Source organism: Furipterus horrens, unplaced genomic scaffold (genome assembly GCF_987537825.1).
Source record: "Furipterus horrens unplaced genomic scaffold, mFurHor1.1.pri manual_scaffold_7, whole genome shotgun sequence".
Classification (NCBI taxonomy): Eukaryota; Metazoa; Chordata; class Mammalia; order Chiroptera; family Furipteridae; genus Furipterus; species Furipterus horrens.
The window spans coordinates 71,339,497-71,362,766 of record NW_028327177.1 but is presented as its reverse complement, the minus strand read 5'-3'; the positions used below and the strand labels follow the sequence as shown (position 1 = coordinate 71,362,766).

The window sequence follows — 23,270 nt, the reverse complement described above, 5'->3', positions numbered from 1 at the left end:
TGTATTTATTCATTTCTCTTTCTACCTCTGTTCTTCTACTCTTTTTTTTTTTTCCTCCTGTTTTCTTAGAACATTTTCTTTAACATCTCTTGCAATGCTGGTTTGGTGGTGATGTATTCTTTTAGTCTTCCTTTGTCTGAGAAACTTTTTATTTCACGTTCCATTTTGAATGAGAGCTTTGCTGGGTAGAGTATTCTTGGTTGTAGGCCTTTGTTTTTCATTGCTTGAAATATTTTTGACCATTCCCTTCTGGCTTGTAGTGTTTCTGTTGAGAAATCGGTGGATAGCCTTATCAGAGCTCCTTTTTATGCTATTTGCTGTTTCTCTCCTGCTGTTTTTAGGATTCTTTCTTTGTCTTGGAATGTTGCCATTTTAACTATGATGTGCCTTGGAGTGTGTTTTGGGGGGTTACTCTTTATTGGAACTCTGTGTGCTTCCTGGACTTGCATAACTTTTTCTCTCATCAGGTTGAGAAAATTTTTTGTCACTATTTCTCCTATCATTTTATTTATTCCTTGTTCTTTTGATCCCTCTTTAATTCTAATGACCCTAATATTGTTCTTTCTTGTGCTATCCTGTAATTCCCTATCTTCTTCTTCATACTTTTTCAATCTTCTTTTATTTTGCTGTATCGTCTGAGAATTTTTTTCTACATTATCTTCTTACTCACTAATCCAATCCTCTGCTTTGTTTAGTCTGCTTTTGACTGATTCTACTGAGTTTTTCAGTTTAGAGATTGAATTCTTTGTTTCTTCCTGGTTCTTTTTGATAATTTCTATGTCTTTTTTTTATGCTGGTGTAGTTCTTTGTAAATTCCTTGTAATTTTCTTGGAGCTGTTGGTAACTTCCTTGGAGGTAGTGATAGTTGTTTTTAAGGTTGTCGAATATATTGAGCTTCTTCACCACCATTGTTTTGAATTATGTGTCTGACACTTGGGCTATGTCTATTCCATCTACCTCTCTTTCTGGGGATTCCTCTTTTCTTTTCATTGAGAGGTTGTTTCTGCGTCTTAGCATTTTGGATTCTTCTGGTTTATGTTTGTTTTTTGGGTTTGTCTTCTTTGACTTCTTACCTTTGTGGTATGAGATTCTTTATAGGAGATCTGGGGGTTTCAGTGGTGCAGTCTCTTTGATCTGAGCCTGATGTTCTTGCGGTACCCTTTATGTCATTTGTTTATGCTGTCTGGTTATACTTCAGATGCTCTTCGTTAGGATCTTCTTTCTGGCTAGTTCATTGAGAGTCACTCTATCCACTTTGTCTTGAGTTCTTTTGTGGAGATGTCAGTTCAGCCTTTGTGTGTTGTCTTATTTTTCTGTGTCCACAGCTGGTCTAATGAGGAGGGCCAGAGTTTCCTGTTCCTTGCAGTAGTGGTGTGCACCTGCATTGCGCATTCCTTTGGTGCCTGTTGGAGCTAGCTGAGGTGCCCTTGCACTCGCACCTGTGCAAGGCGGCCCGAGAACTTGCCACAGGCCTTCCCCACAGCATTCAGGGAGTTGGTCTCTCGCCTCTTAGGGTGGGGCCCCAGACACTTGGGCACAGTGGAAGTGAGCGACTGGCGCCTATTGAAGCTGGCCAGGTGCTTTTGCGCACTCACGCGCCAGTGCACGCAGAAGGCTGCCAGAGAGCTTGCCTCAGGCCTGCTGCACAGCGTTCCGGAAGTTGGTCTCTTGTCTCTTAGGGCTGGGCCCCAGACTTTTGGGCACAGTGGAAGTGCGCGGTTGGCGCCTATTGAAGCCAGGGAGGTGCTTTTGTGCACACAAGGCTGCCAGAGAGCTTGCCTCTGGCCTGATGCACAACGTTCTGGGAGCTGGTCTCTCGCTTCTTAGGGTGGAGCCCCAGACTCTTGGGCATGGTGGAGTGAGTGATTGGTGCCTATTGAAGCCAACAAGGTACTTTTGCACTTGCGTGTCTGTGCGTGCCCAAGGCGGCAGGGAGCTAGCCTCAGGCCTGCAGCACAGCGCTCCTGGAGTTGGTCTCTCACCTCTCAGTGCTGGGCCCCAGACACTTGTGCACAGTGGAAGTGAGTGGTTGGCGCCTATTGATGCTGGGCCGAGGTGCTCTTATGTTTGCGCGCCTGTGCACATGCAAGGAGGCCTGAGAGCTAGCCTTAGAACTGCCAAGTCACTCTCCGGGAGTTTGTCTCTCACCTCTTAGGGCGGGGCCCCGGACACTTGTGCAGAGTGGAAGTGAGTGTCTGTGAGTCACTGCTGCCCACTGTTCCCTCGCCACAGCTGCCCACCATTCCTGCACCCACCTGGGCGGGCAGAGCAGAGCCTGAGCAAGTGCTCTGCGCTCCGGCCTGGTGCCCACTTAAGCTGGCCAGGGGGGACTGTGCACGGTGTTCTGCATGTCCAGTGGGCCCTCCCTGCTCCCGTTGGGACACTGATCTTATGTCTGTTGGGGTGTGTCTGAGGGCCACCTGGACACGTGGCCCCACGCACCTAGGCCAGGGAACGAGGGCACCTCCCTATGTGAGCCTGCATCTGCATTTTTCAAGAATGTCCTATCACCCCCAAACTTTCCACCCCTCTCCGCAGTTCACAAGAGAAAAATACAAAGGAAAAATTACGTTTTCACTTGCACATCAGCATGCTGTCTCCCATCTTCCAGAGCCAATGCCACCTGGTCGAGTCCCATCTCTGCCAGTGGGCAGAAATCCGCTTTCCTCCTGACCGCCCTCTAGGGAAGCCTATGGTTGCCAAAAAGCCTTTGTGTCCTTCCAGCCACAGCTCAGGCAGCCACCTCTGTAAGGGATCCCATTTTGTCCCTTTTTCCTGCCCTATCCTCACTAAACAGGTTGTTCCCAGATGCTTTTTCTCTAATCCAGCAGTGCCAAGGTTCGACTCCTGCCAGTGTCCAGCTGCTCACTGAGATGTTCTGTCTGCAATTAGTCCAAACTACAGACGGGTCTTGGGAGCCTGAGAGCACAGCCTACCCGCACTCCTCCACCTTCTCTCTCTCCCTTTTTTCTTTAAGTATTATATGTTATAAAATAAATTTTAATATCAATTTTGTCGCCAGTCACGTCATGTAATTCCATTATTTCTAATAATTTTCTCATTGAGTCTACAAATATTTAACTAATAATATAATAAGTAGAGATGATTTTATCTTCCCCATCTAAAAGTTCATGCTTATTATATTTTTACTTAAAAATGTTAGGCCTTGACCAGGTCATTCAGGTGGTTGGAGCATCATTCTGTACACCAAGAGGCTGAGGGTTCAAGTCCCAGTTGGGGCACTTACCTAGGTTGTCCATTTGATCTCTTTTCAAAGTGTGTACAGGAGGCAAGCAAGCAATTGATGTTTCTCTTTCAAATCGTTGTGCGTGTGTGTGTGTGTGTGTCTCTCTCTCTCTACTGTCTCCCTCTCTCTGTCTCTCTCTCCCCCCAAAAGCTTATCCCTTCAATGAAAATTGTGGTTCTGGTATTTACTGTCAGGAATGTTTTTGAGATATAGACTTTTAATCATGTTATGGAAGTTTTCATCTATTTTTATTTTATTAGGAACGTGTGTTAGAATTTTCTAAAGTGCTTGAAGATGAGGTTATGGTTTTTTCTCCCTTGATCTATATTTTAGTAAAATATACTAATAGGTTTTTTAAAACATATTGAGCTAGTTCTCATTGAATTACTAGAATGAAGCAACTTTGTTTGGGTGCATTATTCTATAAAATGCTGCTAGATTACATTTTCCAATATTATTTTTCAGATTTTTATATTGATACATTGAGGTCCCCAGTCTTTTTAAATCATATCATTGTTAATTTAATTCCATGCTGTACTAAATTTGAAAGAAAACACTAGTACCAACAGCTTCTTGAAAATATAATGAAATTAACTAATGGTGGGCATATTAAATATTATATCAGGTATTCTAATAATACAATTATTACAAAGTGCTCTGGTAATCAGCAAGGATTTTGCCCAAGTTCCAGTAGAGGCTGCTATGATCAGTCTTCTAAGACAAACAAGGCAAAAACAACAGTTTACTCTTGAAAATTCCAGATACAAAATGAAGGTTTAAATCTTTTTTGTTTTTGATGTACTATTATTCAATTATTTTTGTCAGATTTATCCTCTCTACTGTCATATAAGAAAAGAGAGTAAAATGTTAAATTTATATAACTAACCTATCTTTTTGTATTTTTCTATTTTTAACAAGTAATTTTAAAAGCTGCATATAACTTGTTTAATCTAGTGAAGAAAACACAAAAAGTATAAGATATAAGATCTCTTTGCAATAAACAAAAATATTACTTTCAAAGACACCCCAGGTGACATGGACACTGAATGAGTGAGGTAGTTTTTAGGGGATATTTTTGTAGTTCACATGCGCTATGGATAATTTCTTTGTGACTGAAAGATTTGTTCAAGTAATGGATATTATATTCCTTCTCTTTAAAACTGTGTCTTAAATATTTGACTAATAGCATGAATAAACAAGAGGCCAAAGTACTTCTTGAGAATAACTGCTTAGGCAAATAACATTGTCCTGTGTAAAAAGCCTAAATAATTATTATTACATTTTTCAGACACAAGTAATTTACTCATGAATAGCAACTTAAATTTGATTTATATTTTACATTCTATAACAAATGTTACCTCCAGATATGTTTCGGCAATATTTTCTAAAATAACATTTGTCATTTTAGCATGGTCTGCCCAAGAAGAAGCAAACCTCTGAAGTTCAGGCCTGTCTGAAACAGAATTAAGGTTCATGGATTTTCCATATAAAGCCCTGCCAACATTTTCTGGGGGAAGAATTGACCTAATGTTAAAATAAACATCAGAAAACAGCATTACCCTTGCAAACATGCTAAAAAATTAAATAACAAAATAATTTAAAAATTCAAAGTATGCTATTTGAGAAATTAAGCAAAAATACGATGGCATTTAAGCCTGTCAATGCTCACATTTTTCTCAGAGCAAATGTTAATCTCATAGCTGTAACTATCTCATAAAAGCTCCTGTAAGATTTAGGAATCTAAAGGAACTAGAAGAAAAACACAGTATTTGACATGGCTGCCCTCTACTGATCCAAGCTTTGTCTTGTTTCAGCAAAGGACTTTCATGGAGTATTATTATTATTATTATTTTTTTTTTTTTTGGTTTTTCAATTACAGTTGTCCCCTTTTCCCCCAATTTCATGGAGTATTATTAACTGAAATGTCGAAGTCTTCTAAAACGCAAGATTTAATTTTTAAAAAATACAAATAACACTTTTTATTAAAGTTTGAGTATCAACATATAGACTTATGAATAATTACTCATGTGGCTGTCATTTGCATGCAGAGGTGCAAAAATTATAATGAGAAGAATTTTTTTATTTCCCCTAGCCAACTTCTAGTTCTATTTTTTCTCTTTTTATAAGCAATGCAAATACCCACTCTATTTCACAGGAACTGAAGATCTGCCCCTTTTGCCATTAACTAGTAGTTTGGGAAAGTTTGAATAAACATTTATATGGGACCCAAAATGTATATAGCAGTACCACTGATATAAACTCAGTAGTGCCAATATTTAAAGAAATGCAATTAACCATGTAGCTTACTGTCCTAAGACAACACCACAGGTTATGCATGTGTAGGTCACACCTGGTAGTGATAAATGTTCAAAACAAAAGCACTGTACCTGGAGCAAGGTACCAACTTATAAGAACTAGATGAGTATCATACAGCTCTGACATACTGCTTTGATGGGATAAAGTACCAGAAATTGACCTCGTTGTACAGATAGAAGGATATAAATATACAGATATATATATATATACAAATATATTTATATGTGTGTGTGTGTATATACATATATATGTGTGTATATATATATATAGTTTTTTGCTATTTTGAAACTATTGAAGCCTGCAAAACTCTTCTTATAATAATTTTAAGCAAGACTCATTCTACAAATCTCAAAAATTTTATGCAGGCGATTAGGTTTTGTGAAGTTACCTGAAGGCAGTTATAAATATAAAAACAGCAATATCTGCCTTAAAAAAAATTTAGAGGGAAATCTGAATTTAAAGACCAATTCTAGCCCAGGCAGAGGTGCTCAGTTGGCTAGAGCATTGTCATAACATGCCAAGATTGTAGGTTTGATCCCCCATCAGGGCACATATGAGAGTCAACTAATGAATACATAAATAAGTGAAACAACAATCATTCTCTCTCTCCTTTTCCTTCCTCCTCCCTTCCTTTCTCTCTTCTTCTGTCTCTCTCTCTCTCCCAAAAAAATAAAAAATAAAAAACCCAGCTCATTAACAGATACCCCTTTTTCGGTACCTGGAAGTGACAGATCTGATGGGGTGTACAGTGCATACAGAAGTAGAGATGGTTTGGATTATTAAGATAAAAAACCACAAAGAAATCAAAGCATATCTGGGCCCCAAGGAGGCAATCCTGTCACCAGCCTGCCTTATTCTGCATGGAATGCCTCAGCTCTACATAGAGGGAGCACATAGGTCTGTTGTTTCAGCACCTCTGCAGAGACACACTCTCCCCTTTGGAATTCCCATGGTTCATGGGGGTTGCACCATTTTCCAGGGTAGGGCTGTGGTTCACCTTCAGCTGAATAACAGGTTGCATATCCTCACTAGAGCAAATGCTCCGAGTGTCCATGTCATGCAAGCCCAGCCAGTGAATCATACCAGATTTTTCTTGGAATAATCAGGAGGAGAGACTTTATCACAGGGGTTGTTGACTGTGACAAAAATATGTCCTGTAGTTATTTTTGCCATAGCATGGTGAAATTTGTTGAAGGAGGAAACAGACAAAGCAAAACAGGACCAAGAACTGGAACAAATAATTGGAGTGAAATTAGTTCAGAGCTTGGATCCAGGTACTCCTGAAAGATAAGTTCCTGGATTCCCAGTTACATGTACTTGTTTTTGAGCAGAAGGTACAGGGATTTATCACATATTTTTCTAAATTGTTTTAACTTATATTAATTAAACATATTAGAAAATTATTTAAATAATTAAAATTTTAAATTATTTTACTGAGTTAAAAATTTAATTTTAATTAAATTTAAAATTTTAATTATTTTAACATAATTGAATAGAATTAAATTTAAATTATTAAATCTCTTGAGATTTCTTTGGCCCATGTATTATTTAGAAGTATATTGTTTAACTTCTACATACTTTGAGATTTTCCATTTACCTTTTGGTTATTGATTTATGAGGGAGGAACCAAAGTAACCCAGACTTTATTTATAAAAAGCTGTGCATTCATTCTTACATGTTTAAACTTCAACCACCTACAAAGTAGTCACTATTTGATGCAATACACCTATTGACATGTTTTTTCCATGCCTCAAAACAGTTTTTGAACTAATTAATTCTGATGCCTTTTAGTGCTTCTGCCATTTTTTTGCTTCACCTCTTCCACATTGGAAAAATGTTTTCCTTTTTAATTTATTTTTTAATTTATTGTTTTCCTATTAGAGTTGTTCCATGTTTTCCCCCATTGCTGCTCCTTACCCCAGTAATCCCCCCTCCTATATTCAATCCCCATTCTGTTGTCCATATCCATAGGTCATTCATACTAGTTCCTTGACTAGAGCTTTCCCCTTCTTTCCCCCTTTTCCCCATTCCCCACTTCCACCTGGTCACTGTCAGTCTGTCCCTGGTTTACACACCTCTGGTTCTGTTTTGCCTGTTTGTGTTGTTCATTAGTTTCTTGTATTAGGTAATAAAATATGGTATTTGTCTTTTGTTGCCTGGTTTATTTCACTAAGCATAATACTCTCCAGTTCCATCCATATTATCCCAAAGGCTAGACATTCCTTCTTTCTTTCTGCTGCATAGTATTCCATTGTGTAAAGGTGCCACAGTTTTTTGATCCACTCATCTACAGATGAGCACTTAGGCTGTTTCCAGCACTTGGCTATTATAAATAGCACTGCTATGAACATAGGGGTGCATAGGTTCTTTTGAATTGGCATTTCAGGATTCTTTGGGTATAATCCTAGCAAGGGAATCACTGGATCAATTTTTTCATTCAGGGTAACAGCAACAACAAAAAAAACAGTTGCTCTGGGCAAGATCTTGTGAGTAGGAAGGGTGGAGCACAGGGGTCATGCTGTTTTTTGTCAAAAACTGCTTAACACTCAGCTCGGTGTGGGCAGGTGTGCTTGTAAATTACTCATCATGAAATGGGAAAATGCATTTACAAAGTCCTCAGAAACTCAAAACAACATCAGCTGTTACACTGATACAGATGGGTTCCCAGAACACTCACCTAATGGGGGAAGCCTGTACTACAAGAGGCCCACCCTTCAGTGATAAGTCCATTTGGGGGGCGGTCCCCCCTTGTATATGTAATGCCACTGTGATCTAAGAGAATATATATTATTCTATTTTTTTTAATTTGTGAAGTTTATCTTATGACCTAGAATGTGGCCTGTCCTGGTGAATGTTGCATGGAGCTTGAGAAGTATGTGTCTTCTGCTGTTGGATGGCTTAATTTGTAGATGTGCATTATAACCAGTTAACTGATAGTATTGAATTTAATTATGTCCTCACTGATTTTCTGTCTGTTGGATCTTTTCTTTTTTTGAGGCTTCTCACATATCTCACTAGAAAAATGCAAATTAAAACAATGAAATGCCACTACAAATCTACTTGAATGAACAAACTCCAGAGTACAGACAATACCCAATGCTGATGAGTATGTGGAGCAACAGACATCTTCATTCATTCATCTTCATTGCATTCATTGGAAATGCAAAATAATGCAACCACTTTGGAGGACAGTTTCATGGTTTCTTATAAAACTAAGTACATTCTTATCATACAATCCAGTAATTGCACCCCTTGATATTTACTCAAAGGAGCTTAAAACTTATGTCCACACAAAATTCTGCATGCAGATGTTTATAGCAACTTCATTTATAATGCTAAAACTTGGAATGGATTAAGATGTCCTTCATTAGGTGAGTGTACAAATAAACTATGATATATCCAAACAATGGAATACTATTCAGCAATAGGAAAAAATGAGTTAGCAAACCATTAAAAAATATGGAGATGTTTTCAATGCATATTATTAGGTTAAAGAAACCAGTCTTAAAAGGCTACATACTGTATAATTCCTATTACATGACATTCTGAAAATGGAAAAACCATAAAAAAAAAACTAATAAAAAGATCAGTGGTTGTCATGGGTTAGGGGGGAGAGAGAAATGACTATATGTAGCACAAAGAATTTTGAAGACAGTAAAATGACTGTGTATGATACTATAATGGCAGGTAAGTATCATTATATAGTCGCCCAACCCACAGAATGTGCAACCCCAAAATTGAGCCCTAATGTAAACTGCATTTGGTTGGTGATGTTTCACTGTAGGTTCATCAATAATACCAATATACCACTTTGGCAGAGTATGTTAATAGTAGGGGATGCTATGAAAAATTGGGGACAGGGGTATGTGGGAGACTCTTGTACCTTCTGCTCAATTTTTTGTGCACCTAAAGCTGCTCTGAATAGTAAAGTGTATTTTTAAAAGCATTAAATGAATTGACATGTTACATTAGAAAATACTTAATGCAAAGAGACCAGTAAAGGAGAAATAAGGGAACAAAGACACATGGGGATGAATAAGACCCCTAAGTGCAGCCTAGTTCTTGGATGCTCAGGGATGTGCCATAGAGCTGAGTTCTAATACCCTACAGATTTTTTTGATCTGAAAGAGACTGAAGTCAAAAAGTTGGGTTTAGAGTCTAGAACTTCCAACTTCCGCTAGGTAGAGCTCCAAAATACATAATTCTGTGGCTCAAAGTTTCCAGTTTTGATTTGGGAAGATTAGGTAGTTGGGTTTTCTATTTTTTGTTTTAATATTATAATATTGGCATATTTTATCTTTCTGAACTAAATTGATTTTTACTTTTTCACCATCTCTGGTAATTATGTTTGCTATATCAAATCCTACTTGGAAAAGATAACCAGGATAACAATAAAGTGTACATCAGTAGTTCATTGAGGTGAAATTATTTACCATTTTTTCTTATACACATAATACACCTGAAAACAGGTGAAATACGCTAATGCCATTTCAAGCCAGGCACACCTGAGAAAAATAACACCTAGGAAGACATTCATGGCTGTAATACAAACCAAATAGGCCTAAATTATAAGCAACATTGGAAATATCCATTATAGACAGGCACCCCTGGCATCTGACCCAAAGTAAGAAGACTTAAGTTAACAAAAGTGAAAAAGCCAGAAATAAGCTTCACTTATTTCACAGATTACTCAAGGTTAATCTTAAATTTTATTAACCTTTTGAATAATTAACATTCTGTCTGAAACTTCATCTAATAAACATTCCTAAAATAAGATGAAAACACAGTTATGCTTTGAAAATTATACTACTGCTAATTTTAAACCTAGATAATTACAGTGTAACTTGAACTACATTCTCTACATTTTCTAATAAAAATTCAAAATAAATCTTTAGTAAAGTCGAGAAGTATTATACCTAATCCTTCTCTTTAATATAAAAAGTGTGTCGGTACCATAACAAAATTAGATTAGGTTGATAGGACTTATTCTTCACCTCAGTATGTTGATTTATATAAGTCATAGTATTTCAGAGCTGAAAGGGCTTTAAAGATCATCTAGTAAAATGTTCATTCTTCTTGAAAAAGGACAAATGGTTTTTAAAACTGTGCAAATGTAGGCATCTCATATTTATGTTTGGTAAAATAATGTTACTTTTGACTTATTCAACATAATCACAGATTATCCAGGGAAATACAGTTTCTATAATTATTTTAAATACATTTTCTGAAAAATACTTGAACCTAGAATTAGTCTACAAAACTGTGTCAAGTAAGTAACTTCTTAACTCTTTGATGCTAAATTTAAATATTTTAGATTAATATTTTAAACTGAAACACATGTTGATCATTTGTAACGAAATACACAAAAGGCACATCATTACTCTCTTTTTCTGAATTTTATATTCTTTTGGCTAACATAATTAAAAATGTATCTGATTATAGTTTATTTCCTCTTTTTTAATCATTTCAAAAATATTAAAGTCCTGATATATTGGAAAGGCTGAGATATTATTATTTTATACAAGAGTCCTTAAAGTGAGGCATGGACCAAGGTTTGGAATTTCTGTTACAAATTGGGAAAACTAGAATAAAGCCAAAGCATTCACATTTTTTAAATTGTTTCTGTATAATACATATGCTGGATTCAAAATGGCTCAATTCTCAGTTTTTTACCAGTTTACTACTTGCCTTCTATATATACTATTAGCCAAAAAACAAAAATAAAATAGCATTTATACCTCATCAAAAAAAGTTTTATGAACAAAATGCAAAATGACTAATATTCAATATTAAAAAATATATATATATTTGGCTAAACAGGATCTAGACACTACATTTTTAAAAAGAATACAATATAAACACTAGCACTGTAATAAAATTGGAACAAATTCAGGAAAGGGTTTAGAGTCTCATCAAATTGAATGGGTTAATTAAGAAATCTCAGGGTTTTTTTTTTTAATATGCTTTATTGATTATGCTGTTACAGTTGTCCCACTTTCTTTTCCCTTTGTTCCCCTCCACCCAGTGACATCCCTCCCTCCTGTTGTCCCCCACCCTTAGTCCATGTCCATTGGTTGTGCATATAGTTCTTCTCAACATCTTCCTATCTACTTCACTCCCTCCTACTATGCTTCTTAATTCCTGTACCATCTCCCTCCCTTTCCTCCCTTCCTCCTCCTTGCTGACCTCCCCCCATAACTTTCCCCTACCTATAATTCTGTTCACACTCTCATTGCCTACTTAGTTTGTCTTTGTTTCAGTCCCTAACTTCTGTTGTTGGTTGTTGTGATACAGTTTTCATGTTAATGTTCATAGTTTTGATCCTCTTTCTCCTAAACAAGTCCCTTTCACATGGATCTGATGAACTCCTTCAGTTTTACTTTGTCCTGGAAGCACTTTCTCTGCCCTTCTTTTCTGAATGACAGTTTCGCTGGACAGAGTAATCATGGTTGTAGGTTTTTGCTTTTCATTACTTTGAATATTTCTTGCCAGTCTCTTCTTGCCTGCAGAGTTTCTTTTGAGAAATCAGCTGACAGTCTTATTGGGACCCCTTTATATGTAATTCTCATCTTCTCTCTTGCGGCTTTTAAGATTTTCTCTTTAGCTTTAATTTTTGACATTTTGATTATAATGTGTCTTGGTGCGGTTCTCCCTGGGTCCAGTTTATTTGGAACTCTCTGTGCTTCCTGAACCTGTAAGTCTATTTCCTTCCTCAAGTTAGGGAAGTTCTGCTTTATTACTTTTTCACACAATTTTTAAATTTCTAGTTCTTCACCTTCTGGCAACCCTATAATTCATATGTTGACTCACTTATAGCTGACCAATAAGTTTCTGAGCCTCTCCTCATTTTCCTCACTTCTCACTCCCTGTTTCCACACTGGTTGACTATTCCTTCCCTATGTTCTGATTTGTTGATTTGATCCCTGGTTTTCTTTCCCTCATCACTAGTTTCATATGTGTTTTTGTTCATTTCAGCACGACTAGCCTTTATTCCTTCCCTGTCTTGCTTAAGATATGCTGTTAGGTCTGTAAGCACTTTTATAATCAAAACTCTGAACTGTGCCTCAGAAAGATTTCCTATCTGCTGCTCCGTTAGATTAGAAATTTGCTGTCAGGTCAGCTGCGTCACTGGGATCTCTATAATGATCTGTGCCATCTTGAACAGTTTTGTGTTTACCTTTGCTTCCTGGGCAGGGCTGTCATGCCTCCTACACTATAGAGGGTGGAGCCCTGTGCACTCATCACAACTGGGTAACCTTTCTCACCACGATGTGGCATTTTCTGAGGGGTGGGAATCCAAGATGGATTCCTGCCATTCACTCTCTGCTGAGAGACTGGGAGCCTCCTCCTCCATTCCCACTCCCACCGGGCCTCACAGTTCAAGACAATGGAGGTCTGCCTTCCACAGCTTTGGAATTACAAGCTGACAGGTCTGGTCTCCAGCCAGGGGTGCTCTCCAGGCGCTTCTTGCCTCCCCTTAAATATGGGTGTCTGTGCTTACTGTTGTTCTGCTGCCATCGCTACTGCTGCCGTGGACAGCACAGCTTGAACTCTCCTCCTTGGCTTTTCCCCTCCTACCTGTCTGTATGAGCACCACTTCTTTATAACTTCATACGTCGGACTTCCATTTATTTTTTGGAACTTCTGGTTATTGCTGGTTTTGTGGTAGTTGTATTCCTTCTTAGTTGTGGAGGGAGACAGACCATGTCAGTCTAGGCCTCCATCTTGACCAGAAGTCTTCTGTGTTTGTTTGCCTCCATGTCCCAGGGAGAGCTGTCGCTCCTGTCTGGATGAGTATTTCTTCTTTATATCTTTGTTTGTGGACTTCCATGTACTTTGATTTTCTGGAACTCCTGGTTGTTTCTAGTTTTGAGGTAGTTGAATTCCTTCTTAATTGTGGAGGAAGATGCAGCATGTCTGTCTACGCCTCCATCTTGGTCAGAAGTGTTGAAATCTCAGTTTTTGAAGCAAAATCTTAACTTAATGATATTTGTTTGTTTCCAATAAAGGAACCCTCAGTACAGCATTATGCTGATCCTCATTGTTCTATTAGAGAATGTCCATCTTTGACAGATGCCAAAATTTATCCACTACATGTTTATTAGAAGAGTGGCACCGTGGGACTTACAATTAAAACTCATTTTTCTAGAACTTCAATTTTATACTTAATTCAGCATGTTCTCCTCTTCCCTGCATGACAGCCCTCACTACAATTATGGCTCTGGAGGCTGGAGGTGGAAGTGTTTCTTTCAAGTGCTTCCTATCTGTTAAAATGTTGGTACTGGGTCCCCCTATGTTTGACTACAAAGCTCTCTCTGTTGTTGGTGGCTGACTCCTGTGGAACAGGGTGTTTTCTTACTAAAGGAAGTTTGTGCTCTGACCCAACTACTATGCTTCTTCTTATGTTGGTGTCTTAGTCAGATAACTGATACCATAGAGGGGTGGTTACAACAACAAATAATTCTCTCATAGTTTGGGAGACTGAGAAATCCAAGGTCCAGGTACCTGATTTGCAGACAGCTGCTCAATTGTTGTGTCTTCATGAGGCCTAGTGAAAGCTATAACCTCTCAGGCCTCTTCTTAAAAGGACACTAATTCCACTCATGAAGGCTCCATTATCATGGCTTCATTCCCGCCCAAAGGTCCTATCTCCCAATAGCATCACATTGAGGATTAAGGGTTCAATATCTGAAATTTTTGGGACAAAAACAATCAGTCTATTGCATTTGGCATCTCTTATTTGGTAGGCTCACCCAGATAGAAAAAATTATACAGAAGGACCCATTGCCACCTGAACTTTTGTGAAAATGTAACCCAGGAAATGCACACATCACTGCCATGCTATGCTGAACATTGGAAAATTGCTGCAACCACTCACCTTGACCTTTACTATTCTGCATAATTTTATTTTCAATGATAACATATAGCACAGGTACAGAGGAGCTAACTTGCTATATAAGTGGATGTTCAACAAGGAAAACAGGAAACAATGACCCTGCCCTTTTGTTGCACTTATCTTTTTTCAGTTTGGTCCTCACACTGTTGGGGTGGGACAAGGAGTAGGCCTATTGGAAGACAGCAAGATATGCAAGTATAGTAGAGAGATCACTCTTCAGGCTAATACAGAATGATTTTTATGAAAACTGGTAATAATATAAATGTGCAATTCAAAGATAACATTAAATAAATTATACAAACACTAATGTTTTATATGAAAAATAGTGTATAAAACATTAAAACTATTAAAAATTGCAAATTCCAATAGTATAAACTCACCATGACCTGGAGAAAATCTTTTCCATTTAACAAGCAGAACTAGCTGATATATGGATAAAGTAGGCCATTCCTCATAATATGGACACTTACGAATTAATTTCACTATTTGTTTATTTTCAAGTTTTGTTTTCTCCTGGAAAAAAGTCATTATCAAATTTCATATTTGGTAATTTAAGAAGAGGTAAAAAAGATAGCAGATAACTGTCAGTAAAATAAAAATAAAAGTTACATGATATAAAATACAATAAAATATATTTGATTTTATAGGAGTATCATTTTATGGCCACATAACTATACTGAAATTTTAATCTTCAGATATACTGAAATTTTAATATTCAGATGTTACTAACATTTTTCCCCACCTTACATAATATTTTTAGATACTATGTTTTAGCATTTATTAAAAAATCGTATCATAGTCGACTAAACACAAAAGTTGTAATTGATAGTATTAAATTAGTAATACTGATATTTTGAAAATAAAAACAAAACATACAAAGAAGGTTCTTTTTAAAGCCACCCACTCTGAAACCAGGGATTTGGTAGGAAGTTGAATTTTGAGAAAGTCATCAGCACCACCAACACCAAAACCATAATATTGAAAGAAACCCTGACTATTAGAGACCAGAATCAAGAAGATGGGAGTCCCCTCCATTTCCTTCCCACATGAGCACCCAGCAACGGCTGTGCCAGTACCATGTACAGCAGGACTGGACATTGACACAAACTTCCTCTGCCAGCCAGGCAGGGAGAGCAAGGAAAGAAGATAAATTTGGATTTGAGTGAAAGAGAATAAATTGTTAAACTTGAAGTAAAAAAGTTAATGCAACAGAATTAGAGGTTAGAATTAAGTTGTGACCTAGTCGTTTGGCTCTGAGTTATATATGAAACAGCATGTCAATCACACCCAAGTACATTTTTTCTAAGGTAGAGTGCAGAAATGCAGAGGTCTGTCTGATGGTCCTGACATCTCTAACACACGACATGATGTTGACACCCCAAAACATGTATTTGTTGAATAAAAAAATTTTAAATTCATAAAAAATCAAAAGCCATAAAATAGTATATCCATAAAGATCTGTTTTTCTATCATAATTACCCATCACCAGCAGAGATTTAAGTGATGGGCATAAAATAAACCACGTTTTTATGTCCTCCAGGCCAAGTCAAATTAAAAAATAGGAGAGATATGGATATCTGTCCAGAGATGCAAAAGTTCTATTGAATTTACAGCCATATTGTGTTAATATATAAATTAGATTTGATCATACCAATTTCAACTTGGCATAACTCTTTGCAGGGATCTTAAGAATTTCACAGTCTTCTGCTGTCATCACTGAGTACTCTTTTGGTTCTGATTGAACCTGAGCTGTAACTTCCAGGATTCCAAAGGTACTCCATGGTCTAAGCTATCAAAAAACCAAAAGCAACTTAAAGTTATTATCACTCAACATTAAAATACCAGTAGTTGTGATAGAGGAAATCTAGGTAATTTGCATGTCTATGAAGGAAAGAGGTCTAAGCAGCCTGACATGGGTGTCATGCTTTTTCCATCAATGTCACTTCCCCAAAGCAAAAAAAAAATTTCCATTTTTTTTTTTTTTTTTACTACAGGAGTAAAATAATTTAGGACACAATTCTGTGTTTTTGCTAAACACTAAATTTTTGTAATACAATTATGTTGATGTAATTCATTCATTTTTCATTGCCGTGTGACCAGACTCAAATTACATATTTATTTTTTTGTTGATGAACATTTGTGTTCATCAGTATTTGTCTATAAAACAATGATAAGATGAGCATTAGTGTAAATGTCTCCTGATTGCATACATTCCTATTTCTCTACAATACATACCTGAGGGTACACTTTCTGTTTGCACCTTAACATCTGGTAAACTGCTTTCCAAGACATGAGTTCTAACTTACACCCCTTTCCTGAAGCATAAATGCACCCAGTGTCTATTTCTGCACAACTACTCCAACATTGTATATTGTCTAATTCTCAATATTTTCTAATTCTGTAATAAGTAATATTGCTGGTTGAATTTTTTGTTATTTACTTACATTTATTTTTTTTTAAGTATATTTTATTGATTATATTGTTACAATAGTTCCAATTTTTTTTCCCTTTGCTCCCCTCCGCCCAGCACCCCCCTTCCCCAACAATCCCCTCTCCAAGTCCATGCCCATGGGTCGTACATACAAGCTCTCCCGCCTCACCCTTTCATATATTCTTCTTCTTCTTTTTTTTAAAGTTAATTAATTAATTAGTTAAATATTTTAACAATAAAAAATAACAATTCCTCCCTCTCAGACTTAAGACCCTTTACAATCTTATAAAGGACAATGGATGAAGGTCTCGAGCTCCTCTAGCTGCTTCAAGCTGGACATGGTCGTCGTCCTACCTACCCGTGGGTCAAGAAATCCCTAATAAGAGTGGGGATGTGGAGGGGAGGGTGGCCTTCCCACAAGGGGAAGGATCGTGCAGACTCCAGGTTGGTTGGCTGTCTCTGGACAACGGCATGCTTGGTTTGACAGGCTGGCATCCTTGTTGTATTCTGGGGGCAACAGGGTTAAAGGACTTCATTTAATCCGTAGCCACTAGATGACAAAAGACAGGTATTAATTTTTCAATGTCCCACATTAGGGAAAAGAAGGGCTTCTTTGGAGGAAGGTGTGCCAGGTACATCTCACCTGTCCAAAACACTTTTGCCCATTATACTTATTTTGGACTGAGGGAAATATTTTAGGTTTCCCCCATCTCAGGCCTCTGGGCTTTTTCTGTCCAAGCCATTAGGATAGAAAAGAGAAACCAGTTTTAAAGTGAAGCCCACAGACCACCCCGTTCTTCACCAACCCAGCCACTTAGTTCAGCCAAACCATTGAGTCTCAGGAGGCAGCAATGCAGACAGGATTAAGTGAGGCCTATGCATACAGATAATCACTCAGGTAATGAGATTGTAGGCTTATGCCCTTTGAAAACAGAAAACACATGTTAATTTATGTAACATAACCCACATACAAGTCTCTAAATCTGTAGGACTGTCTTATCGGAAGGAAAATCCTTGTCCTTCTAATATTCACTGAACTTGCATTTCTATTCTTTATATTTTTATTCCCCCCCCACTAAAAAATTTTCTGTTTGTTTGTTTTTCCACTACAGTTGTCTCACTTTTTTTCCCCCTCTTGCTTCCCTGCACCCTGCCCCCCCCCACAGTCAGTCCCCACCCAGTTGTCCATGTCCATGGGTCATTCATACATGTTCTTTGACTAGACCCTTCCCCTTCTTACCCCTTCTCTCCCTCCCATCTCCCCCTTTGTTACTGTTAGTTTATTCCTTGTTTACATACCTCTGGTTCAATTTTGCTCATTTGTTTGTGTTGTTCATTAGTTTCCTGTAACAGGTGATAGCATAAGGTAATTTTCTTTTGTTGCCTGGCTTATTTCGCTAAGCATAATTCTCTCTAGTTCCAATCATGTTGTTGCAAATGGTAGAAGTTCCTTCTTTCTTTCAGTACTTATTCATTGTCATTTTCCCCCTTTGTACTCGTGTTCCTCTCTGTCTCTCTGTTTCTTCATCTTCTTAAAGCAGACCCTTTAGCATCTCTTGCAATGCTGGTTTGGTGGAGATGTATTCTTTTAGCCTTCTTTTGTCTTGGAAACTCCTTATTTCACCTTCCATTTTGAATGAAAGCCTTGCTGGGTAGAGTATTCTTGGTTGTAGGCCTTTGTTTTTCATTGCTTGGAATATTTTTTGCCATTCCCTTCTGGCTTGTAGTGTTTCTGCTGAGAAATCTGATGATAGCCTTATTGGAGCTCCCTTGTATGTTATTAGTTGTTTCTCTCTTGCTGCTTTTAGGATTCTCTCTTTGTCTTTGAATGTTGGCATTTTAATTATGATGTGTCTTGAGGTGGGCCTGTTGGGGTTCATCTTCATTGGGACCCTCTGTGCTTCCTGGACTTGCGTGACTCTTTCTCTCGTCATGTTAGGAAAGTTTTCTGTCATTAGTTTTTCAAAGAGGTTTTCTATCCCTTGCTCTTCTTCTTCTCCTTCTGGAATTCCTATGATACGGATATTATTATGTTTCATGTTGTCCTGCAGCTGTCTTAGAACCTCTTCAGTCTTGTTCAGTCTTTTTTCATTTTGTTGCATTGTCTGGGAGTTTTTGTGTAGGTTGTCCTCCAGCTCGCTGATCCGATCTTCTGCTTCTTCTAGCCTGCTTTTAATTCCTTCTACTGTGTTCTTCAATTCAGAGATCGTATTTTTCATTTCCTCCTGGCTCTTATTGATAGCTTCTATGTCCTTTTTCATGCTCACGTAATTTTCTGTGAGTTCCTTGTAGTTTTTCTGGAGTTCTTTGAAGTTTCCGCTGAGCTCATTCAGCTTCTCCATAATCCATGTTTTGAATTCCATATCTGATAGTTCGCTCCCCTCTATTTCATTTAGCACTCTTTCTGGGGATTCTACCTTTCCTTTTGATGGGAGGTTGTTTCTCTGTCTCCCCATTTTTGTGACTCCTATTGTTTGTTGGTGCTTCTTGGAATGATCTGCACTTCCTGGATCTGCCTCTGGTGGCGTCAGATCATGTACCAGTCTGGCCCTAGGCAGCCTGTTGGAGACTTCCAGGGATCTACTGCTGTTGTCTGTCTTCTTTGATTGTTAATCTATTCAATCTGTGATTAGCTGTCAGGCTTAAGGACTGTGGGTGTGGCAGCTTAATTCCTGTTGGCAGGGCTTTTGCTTCCCCTCAGGCTGACGCCACTTGGAGGGGAATGGTCTACCCGCAGTACTGGGGATGAGTCAGCACTGGGACCCAGTCAGCTGCTCCTCCAGTTCTCCCCTCAAAGCCACCGTGCCAAATTCTCCCCAAGTGTCTCCAGTCCTCTCTGCCTTCCCTCTGCTTGAGCCCAGGGTAAGTGGTGGCCAAAATATTTTCGTATGTGATCCACTTAAGAGCTCTTTTTCTCCTGCTGTTTCTCTCCGGCTAGCAAGAAAGCCTGTGGCTTTTCGCTTTTCACAGCTGATACTATTTTACTTTCCACTCTGTCGCTGTAGGCTGGGAAGCCCAGCTGGGGGTTTAGACCCTGCCCTTCTCAGGGGGAATCCCCGGCTGCTGAGCTGTTTCTCAGCCCCTTCAGCTGCCACCCGTGGGAGCCCAGCCAGCCCTTCCACGTCTCCGCACTCCCTACCGGTCACGTTGTGATGTAGCGGCCTTTTCTGTCTCTCCGTGGTTATAAGACTTCTCTCCAGCTGGTGTTCGGTTCGTTATTCCAGATGATTTCTCCAAAATTACATTGTAAATCCAGACTAGTTCTAGGAGGAAGTTAGTGTAGCTTCCACTTACTCCTCCGCCATCTTGTTTCTCCCCACATTTATTTTTAAATGTAAAAATTATTAACTGGATATTTCCCAAATTGCTAGTGGTACAGCACCTTTGCTTTTGCCCATTCCTTAATGCATAGTTTTTGTTCTGTAAAAGATTGATTTATATGTTTAGTGCACTTTTCTTTTAGATTTGCAAACTGTTATGTATTCCAGATAATAATTCTTTGCCATCTGTGTGTGTTAAAAATATCTTCACCTAATGTATGTCTGTGTTTTCATTACTGTAGGTATCATGGTATAAGCAAAAGGTCCTCAACTTTAAACAAATATCCTTATAGTTTTCTTCTTTAACTATCTGGTTTTACAAGCCTGTGTTATCATGATATCATGAAGAAATTCTGCCACATGTTATAAAATGTCTGAGTTCATCCCATTTACAATTACGTTTATGATCCCAACTGATGTTTATGTGCAATGTGAAGTAAAGCTGCAGTTTTAATTTCTATCCACATTGACAACCAATTGCCTTAGCTTATGTTAATGCATCATCCCACCACATTCCCCACTGTTCTTCATGACACTGTTTCACATAGAGAGTGTTTACATCTATGGAGTCTAATTTTGGACCAGCTGGTTGCCAGTATGTTCATCTATGAGTCATTATTTGGCTATAACAACACTGTATTAATTATGTAGATTCATTTTCAAGTCTTATATCTGACAGGACAAGTACCTCTTCCTGTGTTTTTTCAGGACTATCTAGCCTATTCTTCATCTTTTGTTCATTAATAAAATTTTTAGAATCACCTTGTCGAGTTCCATGAGGAAACTGGATGTTTTCATTGGAATTGCATGAGACCTACAGATCATTCAGGGAGACTTGTCTTAAAGTGTTGAATGTTGCTGTCCATGAACATAGTGCAACTATATGTAAGCCTTCTCCAATATCTTTATTAAAAATGTAAAATGCTCTCCAAAATGTACTGCAACATTTTTATTATTTTTGAGTAATCAACTTAGTCTTTTTATTAATGATATTTCTGACTATAAGCTATGCCTCTCTGAATTCTTTATTTCATTATCAAATCAACAATGTATTTATAAAAATGTTTATCACTTTTGGCCATTTCTTTGGTTGATTCCATTTGGAGAAGGGGTTGGAAAACTTGATAACAGACTAGATAGAAAATATTCTCAGTTTTCCAGCCATATGACCTCTGTCACAACTATTCAACTCTGCCAGGTAGAGAAAAAGCAGTTAAAACGGTATACAACAAGTGGTGGTTATAGCCTAACAAAATCTGATTTACAACAAAAGACTGTAGTCCACATTTGCCCAAGAGCTTGAGTGTGCCACACTTGAACCTAGAACTTCCCCATAGTCTTTATTATTTCTTCATTATATAAATATATATAGTCATCATGCCAGAATGGGTATACAAATGATCTATAATATTTAACACACAATAGTAACAGTAATATTTTATACGCTATATGGTATCATAAAATAGTATTGCTAAAATATAATTTTGTATAATTTAAATTTTAGAAATTAGGGTATCCTGTATTAGCTTGTCTGTTTCTTGTAAATGTCTTACATCTAATTTTCTTTGGCCTTAGAAATCAGATTTCCAAGCTTGCTGTATTTACATGTAAATATAAATAAACTATATTATGTAAAATTTATTAAACTATTTTAATAGATTAAGGTATAAAGCTTGGGAATTTTGCTTATTTTGGTAAATCTAATAAGCATACTGTAAAGCCCTTTTGGCTTGTCACTCTGCTAATAATAGAAGAAATAGATCCATTCTTGTTAGGTGAGATATTACTGTAAGTGAATATAAAGCAAATCATTTAGGAAAACAATTACACACTTGAGTTTACCTGGAAACAATTGTGTGTGAGTGTGTGTGTGTGTGTGTGTGTGTGTGTGTGTGTGTATTTATATGATAGTTGAGAAAAGTCTTAGTCACCTCTTCAAGAAATTGTTACCATCTGGAACCTATTACAGTGGAAGTTTTTTAACATTTTCTTACTGGTTTTGATAAATAGTAAACTCTATATATTTTTTTCAGTTTGACTAATGCAGCTAGACTTTTAAAGATAGGTAAAAGCAGTTTATTTAAAATTCCTTGGTAAAAATAGCTACAAAAATTAATTTCTAGTACTATTATACATACACACACAATTTTCATACAAATAAAAATTAGAGAAGTGAATTATGGTTGTCACAGTTAATAAGAACACTAAATATCTGTAGATGGTCCTCAAGTTACAATGAATGGTTAGACCTATGAATTTTTAACTTCACAATAGTTCAAAAGCAATTTACACATTCAGTGGAAACTGTACTTTGAGTTTTGATTTTTCCAGAATAACATTATGTGGTATAATGCATGACATGATCCTGTGCAGAACCAGCAAGGTGATTCTGTCCAACTGTAGGCTAATGTGGGTGCTCTGAGCCCATTTAAGGTAAGTTAGGCTAAGCTATAATGTTTGTATTGAATTCATTTTCAATTTATGATGAGTTTATGAGGACACTACCACATTATAACTCAAGAAGTATCTGTATAAACACCATTTGTCATTGAAGAAAGACAGTCAGGGTTGAATCCACTATATACCACCATGGTTTTCATCATACATTTCAGGTGCTATCATACAATAAACACATATAAAAGGGTTCCACTTAAACCAAGGAAGTTCATTCCCCATTCTCAAAGTGGGGCCTGGTTCTTCAACATCAGAATATTTTCCAAGGCTAAGAGAATTTCTTATTTATTTCCGTAACAAACACATTGGTGTTCAAAATATCAGTGGAACTGAGTTGACCTTAAGGAAAATTCCAAAATATACTTTTGAAGTATTTGAAAATTTTAGCTGTTTAAGTGGTAAATTTTGTGATGATCTATCTCAACTGGGAGAACAATGCTGAAAGTTTATCTGTCTGCCTTTGACCAGGATACATGTTAAGGGATTCTTTAAAGCAGAGAAAGAATAAAAGTATTAAATCTACAACTGAGAAGTAATGCTATTAAAGATGAGGAGCCTATCCTGAGACTCAGAATGTTTTTGCCATTTTGATTCTAGTATTTTTAA

The 23,270-nt window shown here is 37.4% G+C and overlaps 1 protein-coding gene across 1 annotated transcript in view; it reads right to left on the bottom strand.

Moving 5' to 3' along the window:
- CNBD1 (cyclic nucleotide binding domain containing 1) overlaps positions 1-23,270 on the bottom strand; it is a 396,422-nt gene that overhangs the window by 48,747 nt on the left and 324,405 nt on the right. The window contains 2 exon segments of the mRNA XM_090284915.1: positions 14,840-14,972; positions 16,111-16,248. Coding sequence (XP_090141041.1) covers positions 14,840-14,972; positions 16,111-16,248 — 271 coding nt within the window.